Raw genomic sequence first — 16,778 nt, 5'->3', positions numbered from 1 at the left:
GCTGAGAAAAAAACTATTTGTGCTAGAAATTAAAGCAAAGGATAAGGGAAAGAGCAATTAAATTCAAGTACAGAATTCTCAAAAATACAAAAAAATTTGATGTTTTTCTATTTTAATAGACACAAAATGTTCAGTTTAGAAGAACTACTAACCAAAACCTTTAGTTATCCAAATATATTATTAATATCAACACTCCATATTTAATGAAAGAGAACAGAGGGCAGAGGAACTGCTATTCAGCAATATTTACTGAACACATACTATACACCAACAGTGTACTTGGTATTAATATGTTATCTCATTTAATTATCATAGCGATCTTTAAGGATTCTCATCTCAACAATGTAGACAAATTAAGCTCAGTAAAGTTAAGAAACTAACTCAAGCTTAGCAAAATAAAAATGAAATCAGTTAACCTAAAATCGTTTAGGAAAGCCAAATATGTCCTCCAGCACATAATCAGTCTAACGTGTTGTACATATTTAGCCCCAAATACAAAATCCTGAAGCATCAAAGAGATAGAGGATTATTCAAAAGTCTGTAGCAATTACTGGAAAAAAATAGAAAAAAATATGTTCTTGTACATTTGATTCAATAAGAGTTTCAATTTTTCAAACTTCGTACTTTAACTCAACTGCTGTAATTTTATATCTGGAACAATAGATTAATATTTAATACACATTTAAATATTTACTTTTACATACAATATTGTTTGGTTCAAATAGAAACAATTGGCATTTTAAGAGACAGTCAAAAATTTATCAAAAAGTAGATCTGACGACCCTCAAGGACTAGAATATTGAGAAATACACACTGTGGTATAAGTTACATGCACTTTTTTAAAGGGAAAGAATATTATTATTATTTATAATAAATAAGACACTAAACCTCATATAATTAAATAAAGAACATAAATATCTATGTATTTAATAAGAACTAGATGCAGAAAATTGTGCCTAATTCTACTACAAACTTATTCCTTAACATTTCATATAGGAGGAACTAAGTAAATCACAACCTTAACTTTTAAGAATATGAAGACAATATTGAGGATCCTGATCTTCTTTTACTCAGTCCAATACTGGTGGTCTAGGATACAGCTACACAGAAGGACATAAAGCTACACATCTCCACATGGAATCCATTCAAACCAATCCAATCCTACGCTTTAGACATACTTCCGTAGTGGAGAAAACAGTATCCCACAAAAATTCATGTCTGCCCAGGACCTTGGAATGTTACCTCATTGCAAAACAGGGTCTTTGCAGATGTAATTGGTTAAGGATCTCAAGATGAGATCATCCTGGATTTAGAGTGGAACTAAATCCATTGACTGGTGTCCCTGTAAGAAGAGTGAAGGAGGCAACGTGAAGATGGGGGCAGAGACTGGAATGATGCATCAGAAAGCCAAGGAACACCAAGGATTGTGTTCACCAGAAGCTAGAAGAGACGCATGAGGCAATTTCTCCCTCAAGCCTCCCTACAGAGGGAACCAACCTTGCTGACACTTTGATTTTGGACTTCTGGCCTCCTGAACTGTGAAAAAAATTAATTTCTGCTGTTTTAAGCAATCTAGTTTGTGGTCCTGTGTTATGAAAGCCCCAGGGACCTTATAAAACTTCTTTTAATATCTTGACATAGCCACTAAGTCATTTCATTATCATAATAAATGAAACCTAAAAACAGAAATAGAAGCACTCTGAAAAATAAATGCTATTTAAATGTGTGGTGGTACTATCATCATCACTGTCATTACTGTTGTTAAATCAATAGATGTGTATATATAATACTAATCATCTTAAAAGAAGATGTATACCTCCCCACGTTCACATCAGAAGTCATCTAAAAAAATATTCTCGGGGCGCCTGGGTGGCTCAGTTGGTTAAGCGACTGCCTTCGGCTCAGGTCATGATCCTGGAGTCCCGGGATCGAGTCCCGCATCGGGCTCCCTGCTCGGCAGGGAGTCTGCTTCTCCCTCTGACCCTCCTCCTCTCATGCTCTCTGTCTCTCATTCTCTCTGTCTCAAATAAATAAATAAAATCTTTAAAAAAAAAAAAAAAAAAAAAAAAAAAAAAATATTCTCAAATCAAATAAGGAAATTTTATAGAAGTTTCTTCAGTTCATTTTTCAAAGCAACTTTAGTACAGAAGGAAGAATGACCTCAAAGTCAGTACACCAAGTTTTGGCTTTATTACTAATTCATGACCGTGATCAAGTTATTAGATCTGCAGGCATCAGGTTTCTTATCTATAAAGCAAAAAGTTTAACAGAAACCAGATGATCTCTAAAGTCCAACTACTATGACTACTGCACAGCATAGTTTCTTTCTTCCTTGCAAACAAAACTGAAACTCAAATTATTTATGCTAGAAATAGCCAATGTGGGTGCCCTTCAAAAAAGAAGAAAAAAGGAAAAAAAAGAAAATTAAGAGAAATAGCCAACCTGGGAATGGATGAAGGTGGAAAATTAAGAACTTCATGACTAAAATGGGGAGAAAAATCTTAAGTGAAAAGGCAAATATTTTAGTAACTAAACCAAACAATCTATTTCTGGTAGGACAAGTCTTGTTTTTGGCAAGTAAGTGACATGAAAAAGGAAGAAATGGAAAACATGACTGGTGACTACAGTAAAGACAGCTGGGCTTCATAAATTACACTTAATCATGACTTTACTGTGTGAGTGTTAAGACAGCAAACATCAACAAATACCCGCTGTTCTCACATTGAATATTAGAAGCCTGACATTCTAGGTTTTTCATTTACAAGTAAGAGTAAGGATCTTTTTTTAGCCTCATAAGAATTTTTAGAATCGGGCGCCTGGGTGGCTCAGTTGGTTAAGCGACTGCCTTCGGCTCAGGTCATGATCCTGGAGTCCCGGGATCGAGTCCCGCATCGGGCTCCCTGCTCGGCAGGGAGCCTGCTTCTCCCTCTGACCCTCCCCCCTCTCATGCTCTCTGTCTCTCATTCTCTCTGTCTCAAATAAATAAAAATAATAAAAAAAAAATCTTTAAAAAAAAAAAAAAAAAAAGAATTTTTAGAATCCATGAAATAAGTCTGAGGAGCAATTCATCTGATAAGTAAGGGGAATATGAAGTAAGAGTAATTGAAATAACTTTCATTTATTGAAGGCTTACCCTGTGGAGCACTTGGCTTAATACTTTACATATATCATCAATTATTCCTCAAATAAGCACAAAAAAATAGCATTTACATATATGAAGAAAGTAAAACTCAGAGATATTGAGCAACCTGTCCAAAATCATACTGGCTTCCAAGAACAAGGATTCAAATCTCAGCTTTCCAACCCCAAAACCTATGTTCTTGTTACCCACTAAGATACACTGCCTCGTATAGTGGTCACCCTCAAAGAGGGCAGGTTGTGACTGAAAGGGGCGAGGAAGGCTTTGCGGAGCTCGTAACATGGTTTCTTCACCTGAGTTCTGTTTCACAAACAGGACACAAACAGGTGTTCAGTTGGTCAAAATTCATGAAGCTGAAAGCCTAAAATCTGTGTGAGCTTCTGAGTATGCTGTACCTCAGTAAAATGTGTATATATTGCCTCTGCATTAGTCAGAACTCTTTTACAAGTAAAACTCCAACTCACACTAGCATCAACAAAAAGGGAGGCTTTAATGGCTGACATGGCTAAACAACTCAAAGTTCAGGGGTAGAGTGAATGTCAGGGTGGAGTGAATCCAGGGACTAGAGCACCATGGTGGCCTGTGGTGTCTCTTTTTTCCCAATTCCTGACCCACGCTGGTGCTGTCTCATTCTCTTCTGGCTGCTGATTTTCATCCTTCTAGCTCCTTAAAAGAAGTAAAAAGGTCTTTTCAATCAGCTCTAATTAAAAAGAAAATGGTCAGGGGCAGCTGGGTGGCTCAGTCGGTTGGGTGGCCGACTCTTGATTTCCACTCAGGTCATGATCTCAAGGTCGTACAATTGAGCCTCCTGTCGGGCTCTGCGCTGGGCCTCAAGCCTGCCTGGGATTCTCTCTCTCCCTCTCCCCCTGCCCCTAACCTCCACTCCCAGCGCGTGCCCATGTGCACTCTCTCTCTAATTAATTGAAAAAGGGTTTGTAGAAGGACAGTTGGGTCATCAGATATACCTGGGCCAATTACTATGGCCAAGGAGATGAGGTTACCATCTCTGGTCTTATCTTAGCCATATAGCCACCTCTTTGGCCAGATGGAAGGAGGAATACGTGCACTATAAATATGGTTATTAAAGAAACTGTTCAGTACACAAAACCACTCTAATTCTTCATCAATTATATCCTAACTCATAAAATACATAACTAATACTATTTTTAAGAGTGATGTTTCATATTTATTAAACAATTCATAAACCACTTTAAAAATTTTTTTAAAAATCATAGTTAAAATAGATTTGCTCCTTCATAACCCTGTGAGGCACATAGGGGAACCATGACTATCTTCAGTTTACAAAAGAAGGAACTGAGGCTCAGGAGATTAAGTAACATGTTCAATATTACAAGCTGATAGATGTCACAACATCAAATACCAAGTGTTCTTTCAACCATAACATACTATGAGTCACAGTAGTCTAAAATTACATTAAAGACTTAATAGTACATATGAGAACACGGTTCAAGAAAAAGAATTAAGGTGCCTGGGTGGCTCAGTCGTTAAGCGTCTGCCTTCAGCTCAGGTCATGATCCCAGGGTCCTAAGATCGAGCCCCGCATCGGGCTCCCTGCTCTGTGGGAAGCCTGCTTCTCCTTCTCCCTCTCCCACTCCCCCTGCTTGTGTTCCCTCTCTCGCTGTCTCTCTCTCTGTCAAAGAAATTTAAAAAATCTTAAAAAAAAAAGAAAAAATTAATAGAGAAAATATAATAAACCCATTTGTCTGAGGCTCAGTACTTCTATTTTGGTAAGCCTTAATTTGCTATCTAATACTATAACCATTCAGAGGCAAAAGAGGACTGCATGGGAATCATCCCATTAGAATGCATTTCTTGTATATAACTTAGAACACTTTCAGCTGCAAGGAAATAAAACTCCAGCTCAAGTGACTGAAAAAATAAGGTGTTTATTAACTCTCACTATAAGAAGTTCCTAAGTAGGACATTTCCCAATTCTGTGGCTCAAAAATCCTGAAAACTCAGGTTCTTTCCATCTGTCACCTTTGCCATCCCCAGCCCGCTGACAAGCTCCCCTTATGGGAGCAGGTCACTATGACAGCTTCAGGCAGCAGAGCCTCACCCACCAATGTCCAGAAACAGGCAACAGACCTTCTCTCTCTCTCTTTTTTTTTTTAAGTAGGCTCCACACCCAACAGGGCTTGAACTCACAACCTTGAGATCAAGAGTCACATGCTCCACCGACTCAGCCAGCAAAAAACATTGCTTGGTTTTTATTTATAGTGATACTAAGCTGAATACTATCAAATGGTAGTCACAAAATCAAAGAATGTTCAAATACTAATGTTTCAAAGGTAACCCCAGACCTTCTCTTTCATTTCATTTATTTACCTATGTTGAATTAGTTCATAAATGTAAAGCAATTAGAAAATGCCTGGCACACAATATATGTCATGTAACTTTTGCTATTACTATTGTTGAGTCTCTTTTTAAGAGATGGCAGACTTGTCCCAGAAGCTTCACATCTCCTAAGCCAGAATTGGAATACATGACCCTTTCTTTCTTTTTTTAAAGATTTATTTATTTTAGAGAGAGAAAGCGTGCATGCAAGAAAGAGCATGAGAGGGGGTAGGGGCAGAGGGAGAGAGAGAATCCCAAGCGGACTCTGCGCCGAGTGTGAAGCCCGATGTGGGGCTCGATCCCACCACCCTGAGATCATGACCTGAGCCGAAATCAAGAGTCGGATCCTTAACCAGCTGAGCTACTCAGGCGTCCTAAAAGCTGAAATTTAATACTTCTTTAAGGTTTATTTATTTGTTTTAGAGAGAACTCGCGAGAGAGCTTGCAAGTGAGGGGAGGGGCAGAGGGAGAGAATCTTTAAGTAGACTTCCTGCTAAGAGCAAAGGACTTGATCTCAGAACCCATGAGATTATGATCTAAGCCGAAACCAAGAGTCAGACACTCAACTGACAACCACCCAGGCGCCCCAAGACATAACACTTAATCATCTGTGCAACTCTGAAACGCTCTGTGTAGATACTTAGTACACACACACACAAAACTGAACTTCACTAAAAACGTAGAGAATTTCAAGTGTCAGTCAAGTTGATGTTACTCAGGCTAGTTTCTCATTTAAAACTAAACCTTAAATGAATCCCACTGTTAGCTTATATTTAAAAGCCACTAGGCATATTCATTCAAACTTTCTTGCTGGATATTGACTCCATAAAGGTAAGGACCAAGATCTGTATCATACAGTTCTTTCTCATTTCTACAGATGAAGTTAGATTTGAGGGTTATTTCTGGGCCACCCTTCTCTTATGTATTCACCTTCTGAAAATAAAACCTCATTCTCTCATAATTTGACCTGCGTATTTACAACGAAATCCTATGGGTCAACATCGTAGTGTGTCAATTATCTTTGAAACCACATAACTCCAGGCCTCTATTTAGAATGACTTCCAAAAGACAAATAATCCCCTCTCCTTAGGAACAAGAAACTAGAAATATGAAAGCACAGTATTATGTTATAAAAAACATTTAGCAGCCCGATATTAACAAACTACTCTGGTTTCTCCTAATTCCATTCTTGAAGCATTAATTGTTCCTCCGAATTAATGACTGAAAATTATTTTGTTTCAACAGGAACTTTCAAATTATTCATGACTCTGGATGGCTCTAATAGTACAAAATGAAGTTTAAAATCAGATGTTAAAAGAACTTTTAAAAATCTCAAAATAAATAATGCACAGAATAATTTGTTAAAAGGTACCTGATACCTAATTAGATCTTCTACACACATTTTAATACTTTAAAAATTTTTGTTTTTATTTTCTCTTGGAAATTTCACATCTGATACTAGAGTTCATGGTCACAACAGTCTACAAATCAAGTCATGGTCTTTCAGGTTAGCTAGTGCTCAGTACTAAAAAAATATAAATGTCACCATTTTCTAGTGGGAAAGGTGACACTAAAGTGAATTACAACTAAACATACATATATATGTTTTTTTTTTCAAGAAAATTCAAGGTGAACATTGCTTGGTTTTTATTTATAGTGATACTAAGCTGAATACTATCAAATGGTAGTCACAAAATCAAAGAATGTTCAAATACTAATGTTTCAAAAATTATTTAATCTAAGACTTATGAGGTTCAAATCAGATGTGAAATTTTGTTGTGTTTATATATTATATACACTTTTCTGGAAATAAGATCCTGAGAGCTTGGAAATTTCATCACAATTTCAAAGGGACGCATGACTGAGAAGAGGCTGAGAACTTTATCAAGTTAATGTAGAGAGTGGTAAGTGAACCTCAAAGAAATGAAATGATTTGCCCATGGTCAAATAATCAGCAAGTATCAGCATCGGTACCCAAGCGTTCTTTGCACTGAAACATAACCCCTTCTAAAAGACTTTTTAAATAAACATACATTTAAGAAAAAAACAAGTCTGTATGACCTAAGAGCAGTGAAAGGAGCTCTCAGGCTGATGATAAAAGGGAGTAATACCAAGATGGCAGGTGAGAGGTGTAACATGCTAACAACCCCCCAGCATGGAGCATGGGGCAGAGTTCTAGGAGGCCATTCCCAAGGGGCGGGAAAAAAAAAGGAACTACTGGAGTTAACTACTGGAGTACTTGAATGTGAGAGACTACAACAAAAGGAGTTTTATAGTTCTATCAGAGACTTTGGAGAATTAGAAAAATCAAGCCAAAGGGGAAAAAAGTTGCAGACAGAAAATATCATAGTATATTACATGACACAGTTCTAAACAACAAAGGCTGCATACTGATTTCACCAAAATTTGTAGTCATTTGGGAGGACTGGAGGAAGGAAGACTGGGGCTAAATCTTTATCATACAGTCAGAAGTCAACAAGTAACATCTCTAATGAAATAATCAAGAAAAAGCAAGGTTTAAAAACATAAATCATAAAGCATAAAAACATAAAACATAAATACCATTTAAAAAAAAACAATCAATATAATTTAACAGGGCACTACTGCATTTTGAGCAGGGCAATTCTCTGTTGTGTGGGGCTATGTTAGAGCACAGATAAGCAAGCTAAGACCTGTGGGCCAAATCTAGCCCACTGCCTGCTTTTGTAAATTATTTAATTAGAACACAGTCGTCCCCATTCCTTTCATTTACTTACATACTATCTATGGCTGCTTTTGTACTATAAACCAGCAGAATTGAGTAATTGTCACAGAAACCCTATGGCCCTCAAAGCCTAAAGTATTTACTATATGGCCCTTTACGGAAGAAATTCGCCAACCCTAGTTTAGAGTATTGTATTACATTTAGTATCCTTTTTTTTTTTTAAGATTTTATCCATTTATTTGACAGAGAGAGACACAGTGAGAGAGGGAACACAAGCAGGGGGAGTGGGAGAGGGAGAAGCAGGCTTCCCACGGAGCAGGGAGCCTGATGCAGGGCTCAATCCCAGGACCCTGGGATCATGACCTGAGCCAAAGGCAGATGCTTAACGCCTGAGCCACCCAGGCACCCCGACATTTAGTATCTTTGATTTCCAACCCACAAATGTCAGCATTCCCCCAAAAGTAATTATGAAAACCAAACCTTCACACCCTACATTTGCAACCCATCCTTCCTAATTCCCTACCAGGGATGAGGAGTAGAACTTTGGTTTAAGCTATAGAGAATTTAAAATAATTGCCTCTGGGGAGCAAAACTCCAGAGGTTGGGTAAGGATAGAGAAAGGCAGTATTAGTAGCTGCTATTTTTTTTTTAATAGGCCTTAAAACAGTAATATTTCAAAGTATTCACATGTATTTCTTCAAGAAAATTAAAATTAAAAGCACAATTAAAAAACAGAATAAAAATCTGGTTAATAGTTCTGGTGGCTCACTAACATAAAATGTGTGATCACATTTGCTAGATACCATCTGTGACATATGTAATGGTTGCTCTGGAGATTTTTTTGGTTGCACATATCCAAAGCTGCTAGGTAAATGATCCTCAGATAAGAAGGGTATTAGTGTACTCACTGAATGCAAGTATAATATTTCAAACCCTCTGTTACCAAGAAAGGTCAACCAAGGATGTTCTACAAATGATCTTCAGTGAAGTTCAAAATGTTTAACATAAAAAGCCAAATAGATTAGATGTTCAATAAACATTACTAACTCTCATAAGTAGACAATAAGAGAAACGCTTTCAAAAATCTATGTAGGAAAGACAAAATAATTTTTAGTTTTATTTAATTCACTTTTAAGCTGACTGGAGTTCAAAGGCAAAGATGACACTAACATAGAGCTACAAAAGACTAAATAAATAGTATGATCAACGTCAGTACTTCTGAATCAGTATGAAACGTGATAGTGTGTATCTGTGGTATGTTCTACACAGAAAAGAAATAACACATCTAAAGATGGACTGTATTCTTAGGTTTGTTTAATCTTTAAAGCACTCTAACTACCACTTCCAATTCAACTAAATTTACAAATTGTTTGATTTTACTCCCCATGGGAAAAGCTTTCAATATATAAATAATTATATTTTGTGAACAGGGACCTGAAGAATCAGGCACCAAAAATGTTTTAAAGTATGAAAAGAAACATAATTCACTACATACACTAAAAACTGAAAATACCACATATAACAACATACATTTTAAAGAGTGTAAACAACACTCCTCAGGAGTAAACTCTCCTACACAAGTACAGTAAATACTGTAGTTTCAAAAAAGTAATTTATTCTCTTTCACTTCATAAAAAATTACTTTGCAAAACTTACTTTGAAACGTATAGGATGACACAGCTAGTTAAGTAGTTATGACAACTAATCCTAAAACATCAAAATAAACATTTTAATATTTTGGTTTGAAAAATACAGTCCTCAAAGGTTTATTTTACTGAAAAGATTCAGCTGTTGAATTGTGACTTACAAGAAACAGATTAAGATTATAGTTTCTCGATATAAAACAGTTATAAAATTGTAACAGTTCTGCTAACGTAGCTATAAAAGAAATTAATGCAAGAAAAAAGTAATGCTTTTATAAAATGCTAACTATATTCAAAATCCTGGAAATTTGGTTTATATTATAGCTGAAAATAATTAATCTAGCTACTTTAATAATGTGGAATAAAAAGTGGAGGAAAAAATAGTGTTAAGCATCATCTTTCTAACTTCTTTAGAAGTAAAATTAGCACAAGGGAAACCAAAATGCTCCCCCTTCCACTTGAAAGATCCTGAAATCTATTTGTCATTATTTCAGGTAATATTTGACATAATTCCATGGCACCAAAAGAAAAAGTACACATTTTTAGAATAAGAATATTTAGAAGGTTGAAAACTTTGACTATGAACTTACCTTCTTTTGATACCAGACTATAGCATCTGTGACTTTGGACGCCATTTATTCCACTGAAATCACACATTCGTCATTTTAGGCTGTGCAAGAGAGAAAAACATACAGACGACTTTACTTCCACCTTCCAAAAGGAGACTGAACAACATGCGTATATAGCACTCTGGTTACTTGCAAAGCAAGGGGTGTATGACTATACTTATATTACACCCTTCCTCATTACTATTTTAGCAACAGGTTCTTCTTAAGCAAACAAAAATCAGTTGCCATAATAAAAGGATCTTTCTATGTGAATTAAACACCGAAATTTTCTAACACGATGGATTTTTTAAAAATAAGCCTTTTAAATAAATTTCAGAATCTCCCAGGTTATACTGCAAATTCTTCATTTATAAATTCATATATGATAGAAATCAATTCATTCACTCCATAACAGATCGGTTTTGCTATAGTTCCCATCTGGGAACTAACGCCAATTACCACTGCTAAAGGATGGCTTGATAAAGATGCCAAAATTTATAATCATATTTAATGTTCCCTGGCACTCAGTAAACACCAATTTGAAGTAAAATCAAATAACTGGAAAAACTTAATTAATTTATGTTAAATACTAAACCAATATTAGAGTTAATTACACAGAAATAATTAATATTAAAGACTTCCCAGATATCACAGTTTGCTAATATTTAGAAATTTACCACAGACCATTTCATAGGCATCTTGTTTGTGTTTGCCTAAACCAGTTTTGCATACTAAACCTAATGGTTCCTTAGCCCTGGAAAGAATTAATTCCAGGCTGATTCCAGTTAACTCTGGAATACTTCTCTGGTCATAAGACCCGGCTGGCATGGAGGGCGTCTCTGGTACGGTGTTACGGATGAGCCTAAACAGGTTCAAACGCGGACACTGGCCCCAGAACTCATTACAAACCAGGCTCATCCAAGGCCACAGAGGATTTTGGAAAAATCCAGGGAGTAACGCACCGTAGTGAGCTGATCCTAGCACGCACGGATCTGTGACTGTACAGATAGATGCTACAGCTCCAGAGTTTGCCCAGAGTCCAAAGAATACCAGAGGTTTATAAATCATTCTTGGAAGCATATTAGGATTCAAATTTAAAGAAAATTACTATCAGGAAGGTCAAATGTTCAGATGATCAATCTCTAAATAAAATTTAAGTCAGAATTTATTTGATGCCTGTATTTTTGAGTGTTGTAAACCAGATTGTTTTATTACCTTTCCTAAGATAACAATTCTGTCTTTAACTGACAAACTTCAAGCAAACTAGGTTTTGAAATCCCCGACAAACGCCCTGGCATTTGTCACAGAAGGAGCATAGAGTCAAAAGACTCGGATTCAAATACTATCTAGTATATAATATTGAAGAAGTCATTTAGTCTCTCTAACCTCAGTTTTTTTCACTTGTACAATAGGAATAACTACCTATTCATCGAGGGTTTCTGTGACTGATGAGATATGATACATAAAATGCCTACCACAGTCCAGCAGCTGTTCATTTATAATTATTTTTATTATTAGTTTTTATATTAAAAATTCTGCAAGCCACGAACTGGGAAATATTTGTATTTCCTTTTTAAAACATTGCAAACGTTTTAGAAAAGGAATGCATGCAATCAGTTTTTGTTGACATTTAAAATAAAAATAGCCACCAGACTATCATAAAATCACAATGTCAATTCCCAACTATATGTACCTGGAGTATTTAGAGATTTCAAAGTTCACCTCCACTGAAGTTTCTCAGTCAGGTGTGGCTACTTTCACTTCTCCCACCAGTTGGGGAAGCTTTCCCTTACTGACTTAAAATCCCCCATTTTGGGTTTTCTGTTCTGGAGACCTCTGGGGGTAATTCATCAGCTTTAACACATTTCATCCCACAAGTTTTTTCCACTGATTCTGCTACAGGACTGTTCATGACAACATTACACCTTCATTATATTTGTTGAGACACATGCTTGTCAAGACACATGTTTTCCAAACTGGTTAGAACTCTCCTTCTCCCCTCTCCTGCCACCCCCCCTTGCCAATTGCAAACTACAAAAAAATGGTACAAATACTATGAGAATATCAACTTTTCACTTTACCCTCCTTTCACTTCACCCAATCTTTACTGACAAAAATTCCAGATTACCTACCAAGATAAAGATCCTCTCTCCTAATCCCCCGAGTGTAAATAATATGCATTTCATATACAAAATGTAAAAGGATTTTTTATTCACTCCATGTATTACTTGTATGAGATATTTAACATATTTGGGGAATATTTAAGTGGGTACATATAAGTACTAATAATTTTTTTAAAAAGCTTCAATGGAAGTGAGGAAAACATTGCCTCCTTCAAATAAAATGATCTTTTATTATCTTTTAAGGTAATTTTTAATACACTTTGGTTTATACCAAGCTACACTTAGAAATAAATTTTGAAAATCAACTATAATAGGACACAAGGTATATGGAATGTTATAAACATTTTATTTATATTTATTTGGATCTACAGAAGTAAAAATTCTATTAAAAAAAAAAACAACACAAGCCTTTCTTCAGTAATGGCAAGGTTTGCTCTGCAAACTCATTTAATAGTTTTTCCATTGTGTCAACCACCTTTCAGTGACACAAGTGGCTCATACCTATTTTTAAAACAGGCTTTACAGCATGCTGAGATAGTGTTCTGAATCAGACATCTGACAAAGCACACCCAGAGCCACCCAAATTTCACATGAATATCAATAACAAGCATAAGTCAACAAATGATTCCAAGAATAATTAAGATTATTTCCAAAGCCTTTCCAACTTCTTTGATTCTGACAGTCCAGGAACACAGGTTTACAGTCTATTCTCATGACAGTTTGAACCAACTGTTTTAATGCTAGATTATGAAATTAAAATTAATTCACAGGAAAAAAAAAAGAGCTTAGAAAGCTTACTGGGTACCTTGAATTGAGAATCTTAATCTTTGTTGATCAACTGATCTGATAGAAGGATGGGTATTAAGATATAGAAATAATCCAATTATAAAACCACAGAGCTAACTGTAGGCGTAATATTTAAATCTTGGTATAGACAGTTACTCTGAGCTAATTCTCTCCTTGACACTGCTTTACTCATTACTCCTTGTCAAAACATCTGAAATTATTCTTTACCGGGTCAAGGACCAGACAAAATGCACTAATGATGTCAAAGCCCGGGAGGAGGAAGAGGAGGACTACAGGGAGATCGTATGTTAAGTCTGCCTTTATAAAATCTCACTATCAAATAGAGTAATGCCCAGGGGTACTCGCTGTAGCCAAAGGAATGGTCACGTTTTTAACCATTCCCTATGTTAGAAAAAAAGGCAGTCTATCAAATACTACATGTTACAATGCACCTCTCTCATTATTCTGAAACAACTTTCTCCATTCTAGTAACGACTCTCACTGTGCTCGGAAACAACTTGTGTCCGTCCCTGACACTTGGCTTTTGCTGTTATTCTCAGTCCTTTTCTCCACGCAGCCATCCTCTGAAGTCAGTTCAAATCCTACTTACTCTAAGATGAAGCTTCCTACAAGTGTTCACTTGGGAAAGAAGAGTTGAAGCCTGATGGCTCTTCTAGCACTTATCTGTACTGATAAATCTGGTATTTAAATAAAAACGAGGGGTGCCTGGGTGGCTCAGGTCATGATCCCAGGATACTCTGCTCAGCGGGGAGTCTGCTTCTCCCTCTCCCTGCTGCTCCCCCTGCTCATGCTCTCTGTCTCTGTCAAGTAAATAAATAAAATCCTAAATAAATAAATAAATAAAAGAAAAGCAGTATACCTACACGTCATTTGATTATATATAAACACCCTAGAGGGGAAAAAAAGAGGCATCTTTCCTCCTTCATGATTCTAATCCTCCAGTACATTATAATATGCAGGAGAGGAAGTAGAGCAGAGAAAAAGCTATGACTAAGTGTCAGGAGAATGGGTTCGAGATCCAAGTTCTGACACTAAATGCTATGTGCTTTTGAATAAATTTCTGAGTGTTCTGGGCCTTAGTTTCTCACCTAAGAGAATGTTTGCCATCTAGCCAAACATTCCACAAATCAATAAAGGCTAACAATTCCAATAACGTACAGGAGTTTCTCTGAATTCCTTTACTAACTCACCCAAAAACACTACTATTAGTTAAATCAATGTTACATATACAGAACTTAATACAGCAGAAACTTTTAGAAAAAATGGAACACAGGCTATTTTTTTGTTTAATTTTATTTTTTATTTATCAAAGAGAGAGAGCACAAGCAGGGGGAGCGGCAGGCAGAGGGAGAAGCAGGCTTCCCGTGGAGCAGGGAGCCCGATGTGGGACTCGATCCCAGGACCCTGGGATCATGACCTGAGCCGAAGGCAGACGCTTAACGACTGAGCCACCCAGGCGCCCCCACACTACATTTCCTACACTTTCTACCTGTGTGCCCAAATTAACACGTCTTTCCAAAACACAAGGGATTTCCAGAAGAAGGCCTCCTAAATTCCACTTTCTCTACGGGTTTCTCCCAAATTCCTCCACTAAAGATTGCTTATCCTGTTCTATGTTCCCATTATACTTAATATATTGTTTTGTTTTTTATGTACTTGTTGATATGTGCCCCCATCCCATCCATAAATTTGAGAGCAGTCTAATGTCTTCGTTATCTCTGAATTCTTCTGTAGCTTTTTGGTATATATTAAACACAATGTTTACAAACCAAATTTAAAAATTGCTAGCCAAAATAACCTCACAGATGAACCAATTTAAGGACCAGAACTGAAAATTCTACCTGTTCCAACTCCTGTACTACCGCGACATGTGCATAAACACAAAAACACACTCTTTCCTAACACTAAGAGGTATAAAAATATTGTGGGGATGCCTGGGTGGCTCGGTCGTTAAGCGTCTGCCTTCGGCTCAGGTCATGATCCCAGGGTCCTGGGATCGAGTCCCGCATCGGGCTCCCTGCTCCGCGGGAAGCCTGCTTCTCCCTCTCCCACTCCCCCTGCTTGTGTTCCCTCTCTCGCTGTGTCTCTCTCTGTCAAATAAATAAATCTTTAAAAAAATATATTGTGAAGTATAATAAATACGGCGGGTTTTTACTGACATGTCAATCAACCAATATATAACTATCTGTAGATTTAAAAAGTACAATGAAAAGGAGTTAAAGTCAAACCTGCCACATCGAGTCTAACTTCATTTCTAAATGCTAAAATTAAATATAACTCAGTTGCTTCCTCCACAGCTAAAATAACCAGTTTCTTTACTTCAGAAACTAGGAACAAAGTGGTCCTGTCCTTAAAAAGATAAGAAATGCTAAGGTTCAAATCAAAATTTTTATGCTGATACTGAAAACAGTGAAACTGTGGTAGAGGGAACATGGTATGGGCAAAAGGAAATCTACTAGTTTCCAGGCTGCTATTTTCTAATCATGTGACCTATAAATTGTTACAATTTCTTAGAAAGTTTTTAAGCTGGAATGAGCATATGATTTCATGGAAATGTTGTGAGGAATAAATACCACATACTACATGTTTAAAGTTGTTTTCAATCTTAGGATAGAAAAATGAAAAGCAAAATGAGGTCTAATAAAGAGACCTATCTATTTCCTCTTACACCAACCAGTTCATAAAAAGAATATTTATAATTTTTATTTTCCTGCATGGCACCAATGTCTGTGTATTTTAGGGTAGAGGATAAAAGCTAATTGGAAAATTACAGGCAAGTAACTTCTCTCTAAAGCTGTATGTACAAAAACATTTTGGGCTATTGTGAAATCTAAAAGAATCTCTAGAGTTCTCATCTTAATACTACCCACAAAGACCTCTGTGAACTTCCTGATGGGTACAACCAACCCACCCTGTATGTCCTTTAATGCAACTTTGTAAATTTCAGGGTATCTTAACCTTAGCATATACCCACAACATCTCTACTATTTCTGAAGAATTCTTTTGTGCTTTTTTATTTATTTTTTTATTTTTTTAAAGATTTTATTTATTTATTTGAGACAGAGAGAATGAGAGGGAGGAAGGTCAGAGGGAGAAGCAGACTCCCTGCCGAGCAGGGAGCCCGATGCGGGGCTCGATCCCGGGACTCCAGGATCATGACCTGAGCCGAAGGCAGTCGCTTAACCAACTGAGCCACCCAGGCGCCCCTCTTTTGTGTTTTCTTTTTTTTTTTTTAAAGATTTTATTTATTTATTTGACAGAGAGAGAGACAGCGAGAGGGAACACAAGCAGGGGGAGTGGGAGAGAGAGAAGCAGGCTTCCCGTGGAGCAGGGAGCCCTATGCGGGGCTCGATCCCAGGACCCTGGGATCATGACCTGAGCCGAAGGCAGACGCTA

General features: G+C 36.8%; 1 protein-coding gene across 1 annotated transcript in view; it reads right to left on the bottom strand.

The window, feature by feature from the left end:
• Positions 1-10,479, bottom strand: part of PHTF2 (putative homeodomain transcription factor 2) — an 83,552-nt gene extending 73,073 nt beyond the window's left edge. The window contains exon 1 of the mRNA XM_044920219.1: positions 10,435-10,479. Coding sequence (XP_044776154.1) covers positions 10,435-10,479 — 45 coding nt within the window. The remainder of the gene's footprint in view (positions 1-10,434) is intronic.
• Between the last annotated feature and the right edge of the window lie 6,299 nt (positions 10,480-16,778).

This window comes from Neomonachus schauinslandi, chromosome 12, assembly GCF_002201575.2.
Source record: "Neomonachus schauinslandi chromosome 12, ASM220157v2, whole genome shotgun sequence".
Classification (NCBI taxonomy): domain Eukaryota; kingdom Metazoa; phylum Chordata; class Mammalia; order Carnivora; family Phocidae; genus Neomonachus; species Neomonachus schauinslandi.
This window is presented reverse-complemented; position numbering and strand designations above follow the sequence as displayed.